This window comes from Gekko japonicus, unplaced genomic scaffold, assembly GCF_001447785.1.
Source record: "Gekko japonicus isolate JY-2015 unplaced genomic scaffold, Gekko_japonicus_V1.1 scaffold454, whole genome shotgun sequence".
Lineage (NCBI taxonomy): Eukaryota > Metazoa > Chordata > Lepidosauria > Squamata > Gekkonidae > Gekko > Gekko japonicus.
In genome coordinates this window covers 363,093-385,872 of record NW_015173687.1, presented here as the reverse complement: position 1 = coordinate 385,872, position 22,780 = coordinate 363,093, and the positions used below count along the sequence as shown (strand labels likewise).

Here is a 22,780-nt window from a genome sequence, read left to right as displayed (position 1 = left end):
AAAGTTCCTGACGTTAGGCCACAAGGACAGGGCAAAATGGGCCTTAATATGGCTGGCTGCAGCACTAAGATCTGAGCTTACACAGGGCCCCTCTGGGTTGTCCCACTCTCATTTCATATTATTCCCTGTTCCAAGCCCCAGATTTTGTCTTTCTGAGACTAGTGTAGGGCTACACCATGTTAAAGGTAAAGGTAAAGGTTCCCTTGCTCGAAAGCCAGTCAAATCCGACTCTAGGGTTGTCGTGCTCATCTCCGTTTCAAAGCCGAAGAGCCAGCGCTGTCCGAAGACATTTCCGTGGTCATGTGGCCGGCATGACTAAACACCAAGGCGCATGGAACGCTGTTACCTTCCCACCGAAGTGGTACCTATTTATCTACTTTCAGTTTCTTGCTTTCGAACTGCTAGGTTGGCAGGAGCTGGAACTAGAGACGGGAGCTCACTCCATCATGCGGCAACTCGAGTCTCAAACTGCTGAACTACTGACCTTCCACAGCCTGCAGTTCAGCGTCTTAACCACTTGAGCCACCGCAGCCACCATGTTACAATGCAATTAACCCCCCCACACACTAAAATGTGTAATTTTGTTGTTTGCTTTCAGATTACAATCCCACGAGCCACACACACTAAAATGTGTAATTTTGATGTTTGCTTTCAGATTACAATCCCACGAGGAAAGAATGGCTTCGGGTTTACCATCTGCTGTGACTCGCCTGTCCGGGTGCAGGCTGTGGACTCTGGTGAGACCGGGGACAGTGGATCTGAGTGGTGGGTTGATTGGTTTGGTTTGCAATGGTAGTCTTTTTTGAAGAAACTATTTTTGAGCCTCTCTTGACACCTGCCACAAGCTTTGTAAAAAGGGTGTATCTATGCTACAGCTGTCCTGGCTTTCCTTCGACACTTTACCATCTGCAGTCCTTATGGTAATTATATTTTGGCGTACATGATAAAGATCCTTCATTAGAGAGCCCTAGTGTCCTTTGGGGGGCAGTTTTGGTGATTCAGGGGCCCTGGGAAAAAGTTCAAGATGGGCCCCCAGATTCACTGTCACCCCTTGCCAGCCCCCCCACCAGGTCTAAGCAAGACACAGCCCTTGGCCTATGTGAGACGGGCAGGACCAGCCACTGGAAGTCAGGTAGCTGAGCCCTGCATGGGGCAGGCATGATTGGCCACCACTGAGCCTGGACAGGGTGGATGTGAGCAGCCTCTGCTTAGGCAAGCAGCCTGAACCCCAGAGAGGGCAAGTGCAAGCAGCGGCAGGAGCCTTTGTTGGAGGGGGGCTGGACCATGAGTAGAACTATCTAAATAAGTAAATATCTAAAAACATTGTATGTGGGTACGTTTCTAGAGAATCTCTGTGTCCAGATAAGCTCTAACACACGCTCCCTTTCAGGTGGTCCTGCAGAGAAGGCCGGCTTGCAACAACTAGACACTGTCCTCAAACTCAATGAGCAACCTGTTGAGCACTGGAAGTGTGTGGAGCTGGCTCACGAGATCCGGTGACTATGGCACACGTGTTGATGGGTGGTGTGGCTGTGGTGGAGCCAAGCTCTGAGTGTCCTGGGGATAGGGAGAGAGGGATGGGAATGAGGGGTTCCTGTGAGAGAGGTTGAGGAACTGCCCTACAGGGTCTTGTCTCTTCCCACCAGTGGACATCCAAATGTTCCAGGGAACCCATGATTTTATTTACTTTCTTTATAGCTCCTCCCCGCTTTCTCACTGACACTCAGGACAGGTTACCAAGTGTAAAACAACGCAGTCAGATGCTTCAGGATAATAAGCAATGCCATAGGATAAGGATTACAAACCTTAGAAACAATGCAAAAATGATCAGATGCGATAACGTCAAACAATGCAGAAAATGGAATTCCAATAGCAGAAGATAATGCAGTTAAGAGCAAGATAATACATAGCATACCTAGTGGCATTATACTGGAGTCCTGTCAAGGTATGCAATCAATGGCCATTCTCAATTATTAGTCCCTGCAGCTGGAACTCAGAGATACTGCCTCTGGACAAAGGAGTTTCGTTTTAACTATTTATTGTGTATAATCCTTGCTGGTAGATGTATCCTTCATTAATTTGTCTAGTTTTTTTCTTCCCAATTCATCCCTGATTGCCTGGGGAAGTTCACACTCAAGGGTCTATGACAACACCCCTCCTCTCACTTGTCTGATTCCAGCATCTGGTACTTGAGTCTATTGCTCTGCTCACGGAGGCTGCATTTGATTTTCATGGCATACAGCTTGTAATATCCTCTAATTAGTTGCCATGGCAAATAGGTGTGGCTAGATCTGTCCTCTGTGAAGGACTCTCTAAAGCGGGGAGGCAGGGGAGCCTTTGAGAGTCTGGGGCTGAGCGTGTTGCAGGTCTGGACTGTGTTTTGATGATAATGGGGCAGCGGGCTCTGAAATCATGAGGTCGTGAGTGAAATTAGCTTGATACCATCTCATGGTGCTTGGCATGTCTGGGGGGGGAGGGGGAAGAGTTCTGAACCAATGCTCCCTCTAAGCTGTGGAGTCTTGTGGGCAAAAATTCTACTTTGTGAGCTACTGGCACTAAAGTTGTCAGCGAGCGATTTAGCTACTGCATATATTAGTTTGCTCTGGAGCCATCCTTCCTTGAGCCAAGGCAAAAATGTGTGAGCCGGAGGCTAAAAAACTGTGAGCTGGGTCCCACTAACTCACCTTAGAGGGAACACTGTTCCGAACCCCCATGACGTCCTCTTCTACACTGACCCACCCTCTCCTACCTATGCCTCTTGCAGAAACTGTTCACGGGAGATCATACTACTGGTCTGGCGCATCGTCCCTCGGGTCAAACCTGCCCTGGAAGGCGTCATCCGCCGCTCCTCTTGCAAATCAACGTATGACTTGCAGTCCCCACCCAACAAACGGGAGAAGAACAGCTTGCTGCGGCCGCGGCCTCCTGAGCACCGCCAAAGCTGCCACGTTGTATATGATGGGAATGAGGGGCTGGTGCTGAACGGCTGGGAGCGCTACACAGAGCTTGGGAAGGCCACCCAGCGTACTATGCCCCCGCTCTCCCGACCCACCTCTACAGGTGGGGACAAGAACTACATCATTCTGGCACCCCTCAATCCAGGAAGCCAGGTATGGGCACCCCAGAAGAGAATCCAACCCTGCCCTTCAGGAGATTGTCAGGCCCATTGTTTACCTGTGCTCTTCTAGGAGCCCAAGGAGGGTTTCAGCCCCAGCCAGCCTTTCTGTTCACATGTCTCTTAAGGCACACCAGTTCTCAGAACTGGCACTGCCCTTTTCACTTGCCTAGGTTAGAAACAGACAACACTCCCGCCCCCTCGCCCACAAACCCTCAACCTTCACTGCTTGATAGGAATGCTCCTTGAGTGAACCACCTTGGATTGCAGGTGGGGGCTTGCAGAATGGAATACTTGCCTTCAAATAAAGTTACCTGTATAGAGAAAATTAGGTGTCAGGGAGACAGATTCCAGCATAGCCATTTCCCTGACATGTTAAGTTTATTTGGAAAGGGATTTCTTTTATATGGGGGAGTGTTCAGACCTGGAATCCTTCATTTAACTGTCTGGAACCTGTTTCACCCCCCGCCCCCAATGAGCTGTTTCTGCAGAATCAGCCTCTGTCGCCCCCATCAGCTGGGGCTCCTTGTTCTTAGCGCATTTCCCAGGATGGAGCCAAGGCATGCTGACTGTCTCCAGGCTTCCTGGAACATTTTTTTTAAGGGTGGCCTCATTTTGTTCAAGGTGCTGTCCCCCAAGTAGGAAATGAAAGCTAAGGTTCCCCAGTTGCAAAATCCTGCCCCCAACATTCAATTTTGTGGAGAATTGATTGACTGAATGAATTAATGAATGGTTTATTAAGGTCATAGACCAGCACGTATGGAGGATTTAATAGCTGCAGTGGTGCCTTTCGTGGAGAAGGTAACTCCAGTTTCCTCGCTTTGTGTCTTTCAGCTTCTGCGGCCTGTCTACCAGGAGGGCAAAGCCCCTGGAGGTGAGTTTAGCTGTTGGGTTTGTCAGGGAATATGCCAGGCTTGGGGACTTGGCTTTCGCTAGCAGGCAGGCATTGGAAGAAACATTAAATGAAATTATAAGCACTCTGGAGACAGATGGCTGATGAGGTGTCTGTATTTTGAATCTTGGTATCCTTTTCTGCTCTCTGTCATGTGCAAAGTGCTTTTGAGCATGAGCTACCATTTTGTGTGGAACTTGTGACCCAGCAAGCCCTCCGTGACTTTACAACTTGTGGGCACTGTTACACTTCCTCTGTTTCATCAGAAAATAACTACTTCCATTCTCCCATAATAAATGGAACTAGCTACTTTCTGGTGAAATTGAACTTGGTTTTCAGACCTCCAGTCTCTTTACAAAGCTGAAGTCTGTTTTGAAGAGTATCTACACACAAAACCATAAGAATCTTTTGGCTTTAAAAAAAATTAGTGTAAAAATAAGACTGTTTTGTTTGTTGTAGCATCAAGGCTATAAGTAAGGTAGATATGTTTTCTTCTTTGTGTTGGCTATTTCGGTTTGCCATGAGGTGGTCACAACAATGTCTCTTGTGGGTTTGGTCAAGTTATCTCTCACCCACAGAATTACGAGGTAATCATAGGGTCAAATTATTTATGGTTTTTGAGATCTTTGACCGGAAAATCCAGGAAAGCAGCTGTGGGAGAAATGGACTGGGGCACTGAGCAAGTGGTGTTAATTCTCCCTCCTCCCCATGGGTTATCCAGTCAGAAATGGCCTCCTTAGACTGCTTAAGCCCCAGTAAGGGGAAAAGACAGGTATACTTATTGAGCCTGCTTTTTTTCTCTGACAAGGCTTGGAAGTACTCTGGGGGTTATTTTGTAATCAGAAAATGGTACGGGGTGGATTAACCCCCTTTCCCCAGAACCCCTTCCCCGGTCCATATCCAACTCCCTGTGGATGCTTTTAAGTAGGGCCGAATACACTCTGGGAGTTCCCATCCACAGAACTTTGCCGTCTCAACAGTTTGGCTCTTAGGTGAACCACTGTTTTCTCACCTTCAACCCACCTAACTGCACCATAGAAAGGATGGTAATATTGGCCTACCTGATGGAGCTCTTGTAAGAATTTAACCTGAAATGTCCAGGAGGTTCTCTGACTATTTGAAATGTGCTGTAGAAATGCGAAGTATCGTTATTACTGCTGCCATTTAGCAGATGCTGGCCAAGGAGCATCAAAAGAGTTCCTTAAAAAGTTTGCTCGTCTCTCTCAGTGGATTTTGGAAGTGTTTGTGGTCTCCCCCTTCACCATCACCTGGAGCTGGTCCCTGGGCAAATGGCAAGCAGCAGCTTGTTCTGAGCCCTTGCCAATTAACTTGCTCTGTCTGGACTGTTGTTTACCTCAGAGCAAACAAGCTCTTTCCGAAGGGCTAATGGAATAAGCCAGACTTATTTACTTTGGAGCAGGCCCTATCTGTTTCCCCAGCCGTGTTCAGGAGCATTTGCTGTCAGCGCAAGCTGGGCATGGGTGTCGGCTACGTGGTTCCGGGAGGACAGCAGTTTCATTTGCTTTGCATCTTTCCCACCATGGCTTCGATCAAGGAAGGCTCTTTGAATAGAACTAGAGAGATGTGTATGGAAATCTGGCTGTCACGACAGAAGTAGAACTGAGAAGAGTGGGCAGGCCAGTCCCAACTTCCCACCCTTTCTTCCCACCCCCTGCCATGCATTCCTTAGTATGAAGTGTGCTGGTTAGAAGGTATGCCTCCAGGTGGCGGATGGAGATCTCCTGGGATTAGAACTGATCTCCAGGAGAGAGAGAGATCAGTTCACCTGGAGAAAATGGCTGCTTTGGAAGGTGGGGCTCTATGGCAGCCAGACCTTCCCTAAACCCCGCCCTCCTCAGGCGCCACTGCCCAAATCTCCAGGTATTTCCCAAGCCAGACAACCCTGGCCCATAGGTTTGGGGCTGTATTGGTATCATGGCTGCTGATGCTGCCAAGGCATTGATGCTTCTGGAAGCAGGGGAAGAGCAGTGTTATTTCCCTCTGCAGTTCCTAGAGAGAAGGGGCTTTGGGGAAACTCGGACTAAAGGTTGCAGGTTCCCCAAAGGTAGCCTTTTACTTTAGCATCTGCTAGCAAATTGGTACAGCTGACAAAAAAACACAGGACGATTCACAAATTCTTAGTATTAGTTCAGCACTTTTAAGTGTTCAAAGTGCTTTGCATAGTTACCTTTTTGTAATCCTTACAGGAACCCTTCAAAGTAGATAATTATTACTGGCATTGCAAATTGATTGGATGCAGAGAGAGAGAGAGAGGCGCAGGCTTGGCAAAGACCCCTTTAACGGGCTCATAGCAAAGGCTTGCTTATTTCTTTAGATATTTATACTTATTTCTCTCCAGTGGAGACCCAAAGCAGCTTACAACATTGTACTCCCCTTCTCTATTTTATCATCACAACAACAACCCTGTGAGGGAGGTTAGGCTGAGAGAGAGTGACTGGTCCAAGGCCACCCAGCAAGCTTCCATGGCAGAGTGGGAATCTGAACCCAGGTTTCCAGATCCTAGTGCAACCCTCTAACCACTACCCCATGCTATAAGCATCCTAGTTTATGGTTGATTTCTTAGCCACTTGGCTGAAGAGTGAAATAACGTCAGTGAATTCCTCTCCTCTTTTCCTCTGTGCTTAGAGACTTCCACCTATGATGCTGAAACAATCACTACAGTGGCATTCGTAAAAGATTGGGTGGTATTGTTAGTCCTCCTGCCTGACAGATGTGAGTGGTATTTGGCTGAGGGAATAGCCTAAGGCTACCTCAATGTCTTTCATGCCTTTCTCCCAACTCTGGGGGCCCAAGGAGAGTAACAAAGTGCAACTTGTAGTACCCTTGAACAGGTACTGCTCAGTTCATTGGATTCCTGCAGGAGAATTTCCAGTAGACTATTGTTGTTGTTGTCCATTCATTCATTTTTGTTGACATTGAGAAAATTTTTATGCCACCTCTCCAGAGAAGCTGCTCAAAATAAAACATGAGAAAAGCACATGCCAGTATAAAAGTCTTTCAAAAATGCACTGACTATTAAAACCCCCAGCATTAAAATTGTGCTTTGAATGGATCATTCTCTCACTGCTGCCTTGGGCTTCCAAACTCTGTGGGGGCAGTGCCCCGCCTTGTGGTAGGGTCTGCGCCAGCCTGGACCAACGATGACATCATCAGCGCACTCTTGGTATCAGTAAAGTCAAACTTGGCAAAACCTTTAGGGTTGCTGTTGTGTCAGAGAGCCAGTGTGAAATGAAGGCAGTGGAAACTGCGCGGTAGCGATTTTGTTTTCCAGCTTCTCTGCAACAGGAACGGCTGTGTAGGAAATTTGCTGAAATGCCTTTGACTGGCCAACAATAACCTGAATTGACTCGACGTTTCCGTTAGGCTCCGTTTCCTATTGACTCTTGGAAAAGTTTTGCGCCGGGGCAGTGTGGTGGATAAATAAGTAACAAAAACAATTCCTCGACCGTTTCCGGGTGTTCCCAGTCAGTTAAAGCCGCATGGAAGGTTTTGTGTTCTTCATGCCGAAAAAGAGGAGCAGACACTATGCACCAAGCAAACCTATATTCTGCACCAAACAACTTGCCTTCTTCATTTGCAGAATTTAGTTTGCTTCTAGTGCTTATGGAGAAAACTAAGTACAGATCTGAATTCTCTCATCTGAATTCTGGCATTTCTGTCTTTAGTGGGAAAGCAGCAACTCTTTGCAACCTGATATCTTTTTTGCACCTCCATTCTCTCTTAAGGCTGGGAGAGACTTATTTATTTATTTATTTATTTTCTGATTTATACCCCGCCCTCCCCACAAGCAGGCTCAGGGCAGCTTCCAATAATATAAATAAATGGTAAAAACATACATAATACAGATTAAAACATAACAATTAAAATAATACATTACAAAGTGCTGGCGGCAGTTAAAATTCAAACAAGAGGAATGCTTTCAGATGGGTTTCCAGCTTCCAGCAAACTTACTCAAGCTTTTTCCATCCTGCTCAATGACAACTCCCTCTCACCTCCCCCCCTTAAAAATTCAGCTTAAAGAAGAACTTTGATTAACTTGAAAACTTCCTGGAACAACTGCTAGAGCTGATTGTTCCCCTAAGTAAACATGTTGTTATAAAAAGCAGGGCATAAACACCATTATTCCAAGCACTGACACTAGTGCTCCCATATATAACAGTTGGTTGGCTGCTCTTTTGGGCTTAGATTTTCAAAGCAAACCAAATGTATGCACACATGTGCACATCCTGCCACTTTGGAGGACTGTAAAATTCTAAAGGACAAAAAGACTGACACACCAGGTAACCATTGCCAGCAGATAACAGCAGGTCTAACTAACAGGACACCTTTATGACGATCTGTCAGGAGGTAGCCAGATGCTTAACTGCTGACTGAGCCCACAAGAGGTAAAGCCTTCATTCAAGGCATGACCACAACCATATGCAAAAGAGGGAAGAGCTTCTGAAATTGTAAGTCTCTTCATTTAGAGAGGCAAAGCTGCCCTCACCTAGAAGCAGGGCCTTGTAAGTGTGCCTCTCTGGTCCCTTTTCACAGACAACTGTAAATCCTTGATACAATTTTGGTTTTGGAGATTAATGGATCGTTTCAGTGGTTTTGTATGTTTTTATTGTTCTGTTTTTCCATTTTGTATGGTTTGTTTTTATTTGTATTTTTTAAACGCAACCATTTTCTAAGCAGTTTTCAGTTTGAAATCCACCTATAAATAAGGGGGGGGGAGTAAAAAAGCTCTGATGTGGAAGGAATTTTGGCCAGGGCAGCTCATTGTGCAGGGGACAGAAAAACTATGCTGTCCAAAATTTTCTTGTCCATGTAGCTGTTTAAGGGGGAAAAAGGAGCTCTATGCCATTTATAGGCCTGCTAGTTTGAGATCTGGGATTACAACTGATCTCCAGGTGACAGATCAGTTCACCTGGAGCAAATGGCTGCTTTGGAAGGTGGACTCTATGGCATCATACCCCATTGAAGTCCCTCCCCTCCCCTCCCCAAACCCCGCCCTCCTCAGGCCCCACCCCCAAATCTCCAGGTATCTCTCAACCTGGAGCTGGCAACCCTAGCCATCTGGTCAGCCTAGGTGGTAAGAAGGGTGGCATAAAATCCTTTCTCTCCAGGTGAGCTTCACTAGCAAAATGGGTCCTGTCAGTAACTAACTGATAAAGACCCAGAAATAAATTACAGATTGGGACAGGCAGGCATGGTATGGGGTGTGGTCTGGTGCTAAGCTACTGTTGATTTAGTATAAGAGATCAAATCAGCTGGGGCAGACATTACCAAAAAATATCACCCCTCCCCACACACTTCTTTTCCCCTGCCCTGTTTCTAGGCAGTGCGTGTAAAGGGGTCTCTCATGGCAAGAAATCCCGGCTCATGAAGACAGTGCAGACCATCAAGGGCCACGGCGGCAACTCCCAGAACTGCACCCTGGTGAGGCCCAACATCGCTCACTCGAGTTATGGCACGTATGTGACGCTGGCTCCCAAGGTGCTGGTCTTCCCCATCTTTGTGCAGGTAGGTCTCTCAGGTGCTTGCGGACATTGCTGAGGTCAGTGACTGAAGGTAGCAGGTGACCAGGAAGCCCAGTAGAAAGGACATCCTCCTTGAAGAGGCGCTTACCTGTCGCAAAGGAATTAGAGCTGCCGTTACAACAGGAGTTCCACCTCCGGTACCCACCTGGCTAGTCCGGCTGGTAGCAGGCAGTCCCTCAATCCCTCCTGTGTATGGTTTTGACTGCCGGGCCCCGTGATTCTGAACTGTCCTCAGAGGTCATTTCGGGGGGGATCGCGGGGGATCGCAGTTCCCCCGGGTGAGGTACGGGGGGCGGGGCACATGACGAAGCCCCGCCCCCTGCTTCCGGCCGCCCCGCGTTCGGCCCTCATTCAGCCAGGAGGAGGCAGGAGAAGAGGGAGGGTAAGTTGCTTCCTCCCTGCCTCTCCCCACTCCTGCCTGCCCGGGGCCAGGGAGGGCCTTTGCGGGGCTTCCTTGCACTCCCGCCGGCCTTGCAGGTCCACCGCTGGGCCCCTCATGGGGCTCAGCAGTGGAGCTGCAAGGCCGCCAGCGGCAGCCGGGACCACTGGGGGCGGGGTGTGTGGCCTTATGACACACTTCCGGTGATGTCAGGGGGTGTGGCCTTATGACACACTTCCGGTGATGTCAGGGGATGTGGTATATGCTAATGAGTTATGCTAATGAGTTCCCCTAGCTCTTTTTCTACGAAACGACCCCTGACTGTCCTTACTTGCCAATAGGTTTGTCTGAAAGACAGCTGATGTGCACTGAGATGTCCTCATATCCATGGCCCGGATGCTGGAGGCTTACCGTCAGCTTTTGATGGTGGAGGAGGGAGATGGGGCCAGAGAAGAGGGACTTGAGGGAATAGTATATATGGAAGAGGGGAAGGACGGATGAGGGGGTGGGGCTAAGGGTCAGCAGCAGGGTCTTTGCTCAGTCTAGTGTTGCCAACCTCCAGGTGGGGCCTGGAGTTCTCCCAGAATTTCAACTTAACTCCAAACTACAGAGATCAGTTCTCTTGGAGAAATTGGCAGCTTTGAAGGGTGGAGTCTGTGGCATTACATCCCTGCTGAGCTTCCTCACCTTCAAATTTCTCCTTCTCTAGGTGATTTGGGGGGGGGGGTTCCTCCAGAAATTCCCTAAACTGGAGTTGGCAACCCTATGTCTGGAGGATGAAAGGGGGCAAGAAGTATTATGAGGACAGGCAGAAGAGGAGATGCTCACCCTGCAGTTGCCAACCATATTTTGAAAACAGAGGAAAAGAAGCGTTGTGGATATAGAGAACAGGCAGCCAGAGGGAGAAACAATTCAGGTCTGGTTCAGACTGTCTTTTTGGCTCCCTTGGTGATGGTGGAGGGCAGCATATTCTTGTGAATGAAAATACACCCCAGAACTCCTGTGACATTTCAGAATCCTTGTTGGGATATCCTTGTGGCTTGTGAGGAAAGCAGTATGTTCTGGATGAAGCATAAGAGACCTGACAGGAGTGCTTCTTCTGGTAGAGTGCCAGCATGGTGGAGTGGTTAGAGTGTTGGATTTTGGATCCGGGAGACGTAGGTTCAAATCCCCGCGGTGCTTTCACACACACTAAATAACACACTTTCAATGCATTTTGCAACTGGATTTCACTGCGTGAAATGGCAAAATCCACTTGCAAACGGTCGCTGAAGTGGATTGAAACTGCATTATTTAGCATGTGTGAAAGCGCCGTCAGTTGTGGGGCTCATTGTGTCACCTTGAGACAGTCATAGTACCTCAGCCTAGCCGACTTCACAGGCTTGTTGTAAAGATAAACTGGGGGGACCACTGGGGGGACCACAGGAGCTCAGGGAGGACAGGCAGGATAAAAGTGTACTAGGGAAGGAGGTGGGTAAATAGGTGCTTAGCTGTGCTGCCCTGGGAAGGTACCTAGTTTTTCCAATCTGGTCAAGCCATTCCTAACATAATCATAGCAAAGAGCAGAGAAACGCAAGTATGGTGAATTTGGGGTGTCTTGGCAAAAAGTTTCAATGGTCAGCTTCCCGTACCCACTCAGAAACCAAGATGCCTACAGACTTCGGGGGTGGCGGCTGTGGCCGGGAAGGAGGCTCCCCTCTGTAGGGCTCTTCATCTCTTCTCTCATGTGAGCACCTTTTGCAAACACTTCCTGCTTCCCACGTGCCACACCTGGGCTGCTGCTGCGGCTGTGGCTGCAGCGGCTGAGTTTTCCACTTGTGGCTTTTTACAGCCGTGCCCCAGCTTTGCAGAAAGTTCACTCCACACAGAGAAGCAGAGAGCACCAGTTCTTTTCTTAGCTCCTGCGTGACGCAGGTGTTTGAAGTGTGAAGTGGTCCGTCCCCCCCCACTCACAAAACACTCCCGCCCCTTCTTATCACTTTGCTGGACTGTGGACTTTCCATCCGCCAGAGGTGCCTTGCGCTCAGGGGCTTGCAGGGAGTGAGAAGCTGATGTGGCTCTTAGTGGGGGGGGTAGGCGGTGTGGGGGGGTGTTTCCTTGTACGACCAAACCCCCAAATGTCTGTTTCTCTTATTTATAGCCTCTTGACCTTTGCAATCCAGCCCGAACGCTGCTTTTGTCGGAAGAGCTGCTTCTTCATGAGACCCGAAACAAGCCTACAAAGGTAAGAATCTTGCCCCCCCCCCTCAATGTGCAGGTTTATTAACACTAACTCCAAATTGAAGCAAGCCAATATTTGCTCTCCTGATGCCTTGATTACAAAGAAAACAAAGGATGCATTCAGTCTCCTATGGGAAGGGAACAAAGTCTTAACAAAAGCAACACACCCCATTTCCCCCAAGTTTCTGCCATGGAGTCATCTGTGTGTGTCTTGTTTTAATCTTGTGCTTCTCCCAGTGAGCTTGGGGCAGCATTTGTGGTTCTGCCTTCCCTTGTTTCATCCTCCTGACAGCCTTGTTAGCTGCAGAGAGTGTGTGACTGGTCGAGGGTCTCCAAGAAGCTTCATAGCCCAAATGGAGCTTCAAGCCCAGTCCTTTTCTAACCACTATGAAATGCTGGCTTGTATGTGACTGGTGCTCTGGCTGTGCACCTGCCTCCCATCAGAGCTGCCCTGCGGTGCTGGCTGTCCTGTGAAAAGCCACTGCCGGGACTGCTCCCTGCTAAGCAGCGCTGTCTTCTTTTCTGCTCTTGTGCCTTTGATACGGGACTGGTGCACAGAATTCTTCTGCCACCATCTCCACTGTCAGGAAAAGCGTGGACTGGTGAGTCAAGCCCCATTTACTACATTTCTGTGTGCCAAACTGCAGCTGAATCCGTACAGGAAAACTCCCTACTCCATGCCGCTGGAGATATCCTAGTCTTATTAGCCCCACTAATCCATATCTAGTTTGGAGTAATATTTGAAAGCTCCAATACAACACTCCCTGCTCCAAGACAACACTCCCTGCTCTTAGAAAACCAGCACAGAAGGAGGAAAAGCTTTATGCCTGGCCTTGCACTAGATTTCTGTGGACAGGGGAAGATGCAAGCATGCAGTCAGTGTCTTACTTGCAATTGGAAGTGATTAAGTCGCAGAAGGCGTCAAGCAGGTTTCTGCATTTTGGATAGCCTCATGCATTAAGACCTTTCGGAAGGGCCATGCGGGATGTACCCCTCACAGTCTGAAGGACAGCCAGTGAGATGACCAAAATTAGAACTTTTCTGGAAATGGCTATCTCCCAAGAGACACACCACTTCTCCCCATCCAGTCAATCCTTGTCTCCCATGAAGGTTTTTTCATGCCCAGAAATTTATTTCTTTTCTATCAACAAATTCTGCAGGTTTTTTTGTATGTGTGTGTGTGTGTCTGCTTGCTGAGTTTGGCTATGATAAGTGTTGTCAATCATGGTATAATTGTTGCGGTATCAGATTAAGATCTGGGACACCCAGGTTCAAATCCCTGCTCTGTCATGCAAGCTTGTGGGATGACATTGGGCCAGTGACACAGTTTCAGCCTAATCTACCTCACAGGGTAGTTGTTATGCGAATAGAATGGTGAAGGGGAGAATGATGTACACCACTTTGGGTCCTCATTGGGGAGGAAAGTGGGATATGCATAATTTTTAAAAAACTATGCAGTTGTCTGTGTTACTTTTAATTATTGTTGCAGTGGTGATTTCATTGCCTTTTGCCATTTATGGAAGCCACTTCAAGATCTTTGTTAAGAACTTGGGAAAAAGTACATAGATTAGTATATAAATGAAGGCGGGGGGAGAGAAGGCAGGGGGGGTGGCTACGGAGTGAATGTGGATCTGTGCCAGAACTGGTCCTTTCCCTGGATCCTGAGTCCGGCTTCAATCACATCCTGTCTAGACTTGATTGCAGTTCCCACGGCCACGACCTTCCGGGATCTGGGTCGTGGGTTTCCGGGTCTGTGGCAGTGAAGGATTTCCATGTTCAGCATTCTCTTGGCACATGACCTGTTTACCTTAAAGGAAATATGTATGAGAGGGCACGGATGGCAGCACTGTACCAGTTCATTGGGGTGGAGAAAATTGGTTAGCACCAGAACAGGGAAAGGGTGCTGTTGTGTCCTGGAACCAATGGCCCCAAACTGATAGGAATTCAGAAGACTTTGAAACACCAGAGATCTTATTTTTGCAATCTGTTCTCTAAATGGCTGGGAATCCTCAGTAAAGCCCTGAAGAAGAGCCATAGACTTCACTTAAGTGAGACACCAGCTGAAGTGAAAGCACTTTCCCGTGGTAGGTCTCATTTAAAACATGACAGCTACCTTTGCACTGTTTGAATGAGACCCTATGTGAATGCAACATCCCAGTAGAGAATTCATGCCGGTCTGCTGTTTCGCACAAGTACACCCCAGTGAGTGCAGTGTCCCATAGGGAAGTGTTCTTGCCTTGCTGGTGTCAAGTCTAAATCAAGCCTTAGACTGTTCTCAGCTGACTTTGTAATCAACTTGTTTTGCAATTCTTTCTTTGCTAATAATGAGTCATTTTTTAAAAAGGAAAAAAACAAGCCTTATATTTTGTATGTGTTGAGATGGTAAAGGCCAGTGCTTTTTATGTGCATACAGTAATCTCCTTGGCAGCTGGGGCATGTGAATTCCTTCCAGCCCTACGAGCCTTAACTTCTTTTCCTACCTTACCCAGGTAACACTCTTCATCTATTCGGACTTGCTGCTGTTTACCAAAGAAGACGAACCAGGCCGCTGCAATGTCCTCCGGAATCCCCTTTACCTGCAGGATGTCAGACTGCAAGAGGGTGAGTCTGCCGTGCTTAAGGAGGGCTTTGGGGCTCAACATCTGTTTTCTTCCAAGCTATCCAACTGCAGGCAGACCGCAGTCCATTGAGTAATCAGTACTCTGTTTCCAATTAGAGGCTCCTTGACACTTACAAGCAGGGCCTTGAAAGTGACAGCCCTTTTTTCTTATCTGTGCCAGCACCTGGCATTGGAGGTAGACTGCATCTGAACATGGATGTTCTTTTTTGCTCTGTTGGCTGATTAGCCTATCCACTATGAATGTTTCTAATCTTTAAAATATAAGCACCTGGCGTCATCACATCCTGAAGCAATGACTTCCAGAACTTAACTATATATCAATGCCAAGGTGGGCCTTTGGCACTCCTGAACCATCTTCTACCAATCAGCTTGATGGGCTGGCTCTGAATTCTAGTATTTATTATTATATATTTCAGCTTTTTGCCCCCATGAAAGTTTATTTCATACAGTAATACAATGGATGACTACATGAACATGTGGGGAAAATGGCAGGGAAAATATTCTTTCGTAGCCACATTTTCCAGAATTGTAAAAACCACTATCATGTTTTCCTCCTGATGTATCTTTTTTCCTAAACAAAATTTCCAAATACTTAAATGCCCCACACTAGGAGCCAGACTTATCCAGCCTCCCTTGTAGATGGTTAGGTAGGGATCTATAATACTGTTAGGATCATTTCATGAAAAGGTTTTTACTGGTCTGCAGCAGAAGCAACCAGAAGGTGGGATGAGGCCAGTGATTTCAGAACCCCTTCATCTTGGGGGGTTGGATCCTTTGACTCCCTTCCACAAAGTCTTCCTTCAGCAAAGAATCACTTTTTCCTACAGAGAATGACTGTTTCAGTGGAGAAAGACTTTCTCCATCAGAAGAAGCCTTTCTCTTTTGGACAAAAATGTAGTGGAAGAGAGTTACAGGATTCAACCCTTTTTTTCTTGTTTTGGGCGTGTGCGGGTGGATGGGTGAAAGCAAAGAAATGATGAGCAGAACAGGAAATAAACTCCCCTAGCGGTTTTCTCCAGGCCATCTTCTGGGCATGGAGCAGGAGTCACTGGGTATGTGTGGGGTGTGTGGATTTCCTGCTTTGTGCAGGGGGTTGGACTAGATATCTCTGGAGGTCGCTTCCAACTCTATGATTCTATGATTCTAGCTAGGAAGACAAATCTTCTTGTGAAAGCCACATTCTGAGTGTGTATGGAAATCTAAAATGGGGTTTTAATTTCTTCCTTTACAGATTCCCCTGAGGATCTAAAGTTCTGCATCCTCTACCTGGCTGAGGTAAGTACTGTGTTAGTATGTGCTGTGATAACGTTCCAGAGGCTGAGAGGCTGCATGTCAGGAACAAAGCTGAGTTGGGTTGTGCTACAAATGAGCCACCAAGTCCTGCTTTCCTCCTCCCCTACCTCAAAGGGCTGAGACTGAAAACCTCCCGGTTTGGCCCAAACCACAGTTGGTTGTGATGTCTCAGTCAGATGAGACAGCAAACTGTGGCTTTGTTCTCTTGCGAGGATACAATTGTAATTATTGGGGATTGTTTTGTAACTGACATTATGGCACAAAGAGATCTTAATGTTTTAAGTTACTCTGATGACCATATACCTTTATTACTGAATCATCCTTTGTTCTCTTGCCTACAAGTCAGGATTCTAATCCATCCTGGTTTGTATGCAATTGAACAAAACCACAGTTTCACCCAGTTCAGAGGTTGCGTCAAACCACAGTGTGTATGAAACCAGGAAGTCTTTAGTCCCTGCTCGTTGTTTGAGGGGAAGGAAGAAGGGAGCATCTGAGCCTGCCAAGGACTATGGGAGCTTTGTTCACCTCACAGACAAACCCATGTTTTGTGATGTGCAGCCTCTATCTGTCAACCAGCTTCATCTCCTGTGTCACTTTATGGGTGGGGGCAGTGTGCATTACCCCCAGGAAGCTGAAAGGGAGAGGAAGGTAATAGAGACTGCATTTGGAAAACCTCTAACTTTTCACCTTAGGACAGCAGCAATGGAAGGTGGACTTTCTCAAAGTAGAGTGAAAGACTTACTGTGGCATCCTGAGCCAGTAGGCTAATTCTTACTCTGCCTTCAGCCCTATTTGCTCCTTTGAAAGCTCCAAGTTCTAGCCTGCAACTTCAGCCATACTGTAGGTTTCAAACGTTCTCCTCATTGTTTAGACCTCTCTCTGGCTAAGGAAAGCACTTGTATATATGAACGAATCAATGAAGACATCAGTCCCTTGATAAATAATGGTATAACTGCGTATTGAAGCACACAATCCAAGCCCAAATCACTCATGTTATCAAGTAGCACTCTGCACGCCAATTTCATTTGAACAAAATTCTTGCTGGTCTTTGCGGCCAGCTGCCTTGCTTGTATCTCAAGAAGTGCATAACCATGCTGCATTGTGCCTTATTTCCCAGCAGGGGGCATCCCTGTGCATTGAACAGTGAATAGCTGTGACTTTGAGAAAATATGTGGAGATGATATCCTTGGGCATAGTGCCTGACTCTCTACAGCAAAGGCCTTGTGTAACTGGAACTAGGAGGGGACCCTGTAGAGAGAGCACCTGCTCCTTCAGTCAGTATCTCTTTGAAGTCCCCCTTATACCACGGAGAACCTTCTGCCCTGCCTTGCCAGCCCCATAGATGGAATGTATTAGATTCTGGCTTGAGGCATAGTGTTTGAAATAGGTGAGACCTGGCAGATGCAATAATTTCCAAAGTATGTACCAGGCAACAACAGCATAGCATGCAAAAGGAAAAGGGGGGGGGAGATTAAAGCCCTCTGTGAGAAGTAGTGCCCCCAGATAAGAGGAGGCCATCTGCTGCATCTCTGCATGAATAGCTGTTCTTGGTCTTGGCTCCTTCCCATTACACTTTGCAGTGGGAGACAGTGGATAATTCTTTTGCATCCAATGTGACTGTATAATTTAATCACACCCCATATGCAAATGTGAACAGAACTTTCCATTCTTGGAGGAGGCTGCCCGTTACATCTGAGCATGAGTCACCATCCAGGGCTTGCTGCCCTCCTATCATGAGTCACAGCCAATTATTTATATAAAAACATGAGGAGGCTTACACACTCTAGTACAGGGGCAGGCACCCTTTTTGGCCTGAGCGTTGGGGAAAAGCCCCTCCTTCCTGTGACGATGTTGGTGTGCTAGCAAACAAGGAGGAGGCGGGGAGAGATGAGAGCTGTATGTGGCCAAACGCACCCTGAGAACCTGAACCCCAGTGGTGCTGTCAGTGTCTCAGGGGCTTGCCTCGCCTCACCTGCTTGGCTGGAGAACTGCCCTTGCATGCTGACCAAAATGATTTGGTACCAAGGGTCGTTTCGTAGAAAAAGAGCTAGGGGAACTCATTAGCATAACTCATTAGCATATGCCACACCCCCTGACATCACCGGAAGTGTGTCATAAGGCCACACCCCCTTACATCACCGGAAGTGTGTCATAAGGCCACACCCCCTGACATCACCGGAAGTGTGTCATAAGGCCACACACCCCGCCCCAACGGTCCTGGCCGCTGCTTACCCTCCCTCTTCTCCTGCCTCCTCCTGGCTGAATGAGGGCCGGAAGCGGGGCGGCCAAAAGCAGGGGGCGGGGCTTCATCATGTGCTCCGCCCCCTGTACCTCACCCGGGGGAACTGCGATCCCCCCCGAAATGACCTCTGTTTGGTACGTTGTTTGGTACGTGAGCCGGGGATTGCCTACTCCTGCTCAAAAAGTAAACAGTTTTAAAGGACAAGTGTGAAGCATTCTTCCAGTTTAAATTGGGGGGGGGCACCCCAAGGTGCAAAGTCTGTAGATTTGTCCTGGGGGAGAAAGTAGCAAGAGGATTTTCTCAGTTCCCAGTAGGAGAACCCTCACTGTCGCTGAAGCATTGGGTTTAGCTGCCCCCATGTAATCTGCCTGAAAATCATGAGGGTCCCCTCGCTGTCCTCTTACTGTCCGTCGGGCACCAGGCCAAAACATTTATTTTCATGCAGGCTCTTCAACTGAGCTGGTTCCATCTTTTTTTTTAAGGCGGCTTTTTATGGTCTGCTTCTAGCCTGAGGACCTTTTTTTATGAATACCAAGTTAGGCTGATGAGTGTTGTTTTATCCTGTTTCTACTCCCTTGGCTTGTTTTTATGGCCTCTTTTAATATTGATAATTCTTATCTCATGGTTTTACTGGCCAGTTTTTTACTTTGTAAGCCTCCTAGATCAGATCTTTGGTTCGGCCGCATATACATTTTTTTCAGTAGAGGTCCCGCTTTGGGTTCAACCATCATCAGAAACTAGGGGGTGACTATTGAGATAGGGTCTTCTTTGTGGTGACAATGGAACTTGGGTAGCACTGGCTTTATATGATTATTGTAGCACAACCCAGTGAGGGAGACACGGGCAGCTGAGCTTTGTACTGACTGAAGTTTCTGAACAGTCATCAAGGGCAGCCCCACATAAATAATGGTACAGTAATCTAATCTGGATGTTACCAAGGCATGTGTGGCTGAGGCAGGCTCGGCTTTCTCTGAGGATGGCTGCAGCTAGTGAACTAGCCTGAGTTGGCAGCAAGAGGTCCATGCAACTTCAGAATCTGTTTATCCAAGGGCAACGTTGAGTCTAAAATCACCTCCAAGCTTCAGACCCCAAATAGATCTGTCTTATTCCTCACTCACAACATCGCTATCTTGTCTGAATTATTTACACTCAGTCAGTTCTTCACTGTCTCCAGGCACCACTTTAGCTCTTGTATCGCCTTCCGGGAATTTGCTGTGTGACACTGTGCTTCAGATCTCCGATTGATCTTTCAAAGTGGTTTCATGTAGATGTTAAAGAGCAAGGGGGGACAAGATAGACCATTGTGGTACCCCATAAGTTACTAGCCAGTGGAGCTGAGCAGAAGTCCCCCAGCACCACCTTCTGGAATCTGTCCTCAAGGAAGGCAGTGCCAAACTGCTCTCCACAGGCCCATCTCAGCCAGATTTGGCTAGACACCAGGGCCAAAAGCTCATGTTACAGAGATAAAGAAACACTGAAGACAAAGAGAAATGAAACCTAACATTCCAGAGCCCTCCCCCGCACTCCATGGCAGCTAGAGGCCTAGCTGACAAATATCATTGTCAATGGTATCAAAAACTGCAGAGCAGTCCAGGAGAACCAACAAACACTCCTCCTGTTGGTGATGAGTGTAGATCAGGGGTGTCGAACTCATTTGCTACAAGGGCCAGATCTGTCACTTTGTCAGGCTGGGCCATGTGTGCCATAAAGTGTAATGCCAGGTACCAGAGATATTTTACCACTGACTGTGACCCATACCCCTCCTCAGCAGAGCTTGAGGCCAAACCAGTCCTCCTGGCCCCTTATGGTTGCCAACTCTGGGTTGGGCAATGCCTAGAGATCTGGGGGAAGACCCTGAGGGGGGCCTGCATTTGGGGAAGGGAGGGACCTCAGCAGGGGGTATAATACCCTCATAGATGCCCTTCCAGTCCACATTTGGACTGGTTTCCCCCCAGTTGCATGCAGGCTGGATAAGAGCCTTGGACGAGCCTGTTCTGGCCCCCGGGACGTGTTTGGTGTAGATGATCTAATGGGGGGCTCAAGGCAGTCTTGGTATTGTAACTGGACCTGAGTCCAGACTAAAAAGCATTGAAATATTCATTTTCATCCAAGACTACTTAAATCTGCTTGGCTACCACCCACTCGATATGGGAGGTTTGAAACTGGTTTGTAAAAATCCACACCTTCTAAAGATTTTTGTACATAAAAAGAGGCTCTAACGGTGGCCTCCTTCAATACAACCATCCCTTCTTCAAAGAGGTGTTGCTAATAGGTTCTAACCACTGTGCCGGATCACCTTTGGCTGATTTCAGGGGCTGCGAAGGTCATGGGCGTAGAAGTTCCGTAGTAGGCCTCACAGCTTTGAGAAGCTTCTCTAAATCCGTAGGATGAATGGGAGAAACAGAAACATCAGGGTCTGTCGGTTTAACTGGCATGAACGGGGAGTCCAAGCTGGGCTGGATAGCAACAATTTTTATCTGCAAAGTGCAAATTAGTCACAGTGAGCTGGTGATGGTTCTCCTGTTTGCTCCCCCAGGTGTGTGTGTGTGGGGGGGGAGATAAAGGGTTGCCAGCTCTGGGTTGGGAAATACCTGGGGATTTGGGGGGGGGTGGAGCCTGGGGAGGGTTTGGGGCAGCCAGTTCTGAATTGGGAAATACCTAGAGATTTGGGGGGGGGTGGAGCCTGGGGGGGTGTTGGGGGGGGCCAGGAGGATACAATGCCATATGGTCCACCCTCCAAAGCAGCCTGGAGATCGACTGTAATACTGGAAAATTTCCAGGCCCCACCTGGAGGTTGGCAGCCCTAGAGAGATATATATATGGCACCTTAGAACCCTAAACAGCATTGTGCAGAAGCGATAGTAGCTGAGCAACACCTTTTCTTTGCTGCCATCAGTGTCACCGAGTAAGCTGTCAAATGGGCTCTAGCCTATGTTTGGTCTGACTCTGAGGTTTTCCACCACAGGTTTTCTACTCGTTGTCCCTGGCATTTTAAACCCCCCCCCCAGTTCTGCTAAGAACTAGGGGATCAAGTGAGACCTAACGCAAGGGAGAGGACACATGATGCCTTCTAATTCCAGAAGCTTGTCCGTTCTTCAGCATAACTGCCAGCCATATCAGGTGGACCTCCCCCCCCCAATGGCTTTCAGGAATCCATCTTTCTCGGGGGGTGTACCAGTGCAATGGGCCCTCCACTGCTGCAGAAGCTTTGAGCCTAAACCCTACTAGGTAATGATCTGTCCAGGACAGCAAGGTTATATATTCGTCTCCTCCACTCCCAGAGCAGGTGATATGCACTGTGTATAGAGCATGGCATTGAGAGTATGACCAGCTATAGGCATGGGGCCATACGGCCTGAGAGAGATCCATGGTTGCCATGGCAGCCATGAAGAAGAGGAAGAAGAGAAGGATTTATACCCAGCCCTTCACTTGGAGTCTCAGAGCGGCTTACAATCTCCATCCCTTCCTCTCCCCACAACAGATACCCTGTGAGGTAGGTAGGGCTGAGAGAGCTCTGAGAGAACTGCTCTTGAGAGAAGAGCTCTGAGAGAACTGTGGCTGACCCAAGGTCACCCAGCTGCCTGCATGTGGAAGAGTGGGGAATCAAACCCGGTTCTCTAGATTTGACTCCACCGTTCTTAACCACTACACCAAACTGGCTCTGCATTTGATTGTGGAAACTCATTATGGATGTTGAAATTCCACAATACCATCAGCCTGGGAATCTCTGACATGAATGCTGGGAGCAACTGAGCTCAGGTATTGACAGGGTTAGGCAGCAGGTCAGATGGTATACTAACACAGGGTTGCCAGTTGCCTACCTGTGGTGGGCAAGCACCCATCCCCACTCTCCATTGCCTTAACTAGCTCAACTAAGCAGTAGGAGAAAAATGGAAGGGACAATGCTGCAGACACTGTGATGTCACTTCCAGTGACCATTCTGTAGAAATTTCCCCAAATCTCACTGGTATTTACCAAAGAGATTGACGGAATACTGGAGGGGGGCCCTGTGACCTCACTTCTGGGTGTTCACTTGGAAATGACCTCATTGTGTCAGTGATTCTTCCCCTCCCCAAGCTCCACCCCCCAAAGCTCTCACAGTTTGCCAGAAACCCTACACCCACAGGGTTCCTAACCTGTCTCATGACACCAGATACAAACCCTCAAAGGGTGGGGACTGTTGAACAGAGGAGCAGGGTTATGGCAAACGAAGGCCACTCTGCCACCCCCCACCCCCAGCTTCTGGGTTTAGCCTGCTGTAGAAGTACCAGATTCTGTATTTCATCAGAAGCCACTTTGAAAGTCAAGAACCCAAGAAGCAGGACAGAAGTAACTAAATACCCTGCCTCCTCCGAGACGGGGAATCAAGGGAGCCAGGTACATATGTGAGCCATCTCTTGGAGCGTCCCTCCTTTCTGTGCAGCAAGTTTGCACGACATTACTGTCAGCCAGGCCTAATCGAATTGATGCAAGCCT

At 48.0% G+C, this 22,780-nt stretch overlaps 1 protein-coding gene across 1 annotated transcript in view; it reads left to right on the top strand.

The window, feature by feature from the left end:
- Positions 1-22,780, top strand: part of RGS3 (regulator of G-protein signaling 3) — a 71,837-nt gene that overhangs the window by 10,686 nt on the left and 38,371 nt on the right. The window contains exons 5-12 of the mRNA XM_015423093.1: positions 656-737; positions 1,391-1,496; positions 2,765-3,110; positions 3,950-3,989; positions 9,349-9,533; positions 12,070-12,153; positions 14,639-14,750; positions 16,001-16,044. Coding sequence (XP_015278579.1) covers positions 656-737; positions 1,391-1,496; positions 2,765-3,110; positions 3,950-3,989; positions 9,349-9,533; positions 12,070-12,153; positions 14,639-14,750; positions 16,001-16,044 — 999 coding nt within the window. The remainder of the gene's footprint in view (positions 1-655; positions 738-1,390; positions 1,497-2,764; positions 3,111-3,949; positions 3,990-9,348; positions 9,534-12,069; positions 12,154-14,638; positions 14,751-16,000; positions 16,045-22,780) is intronic.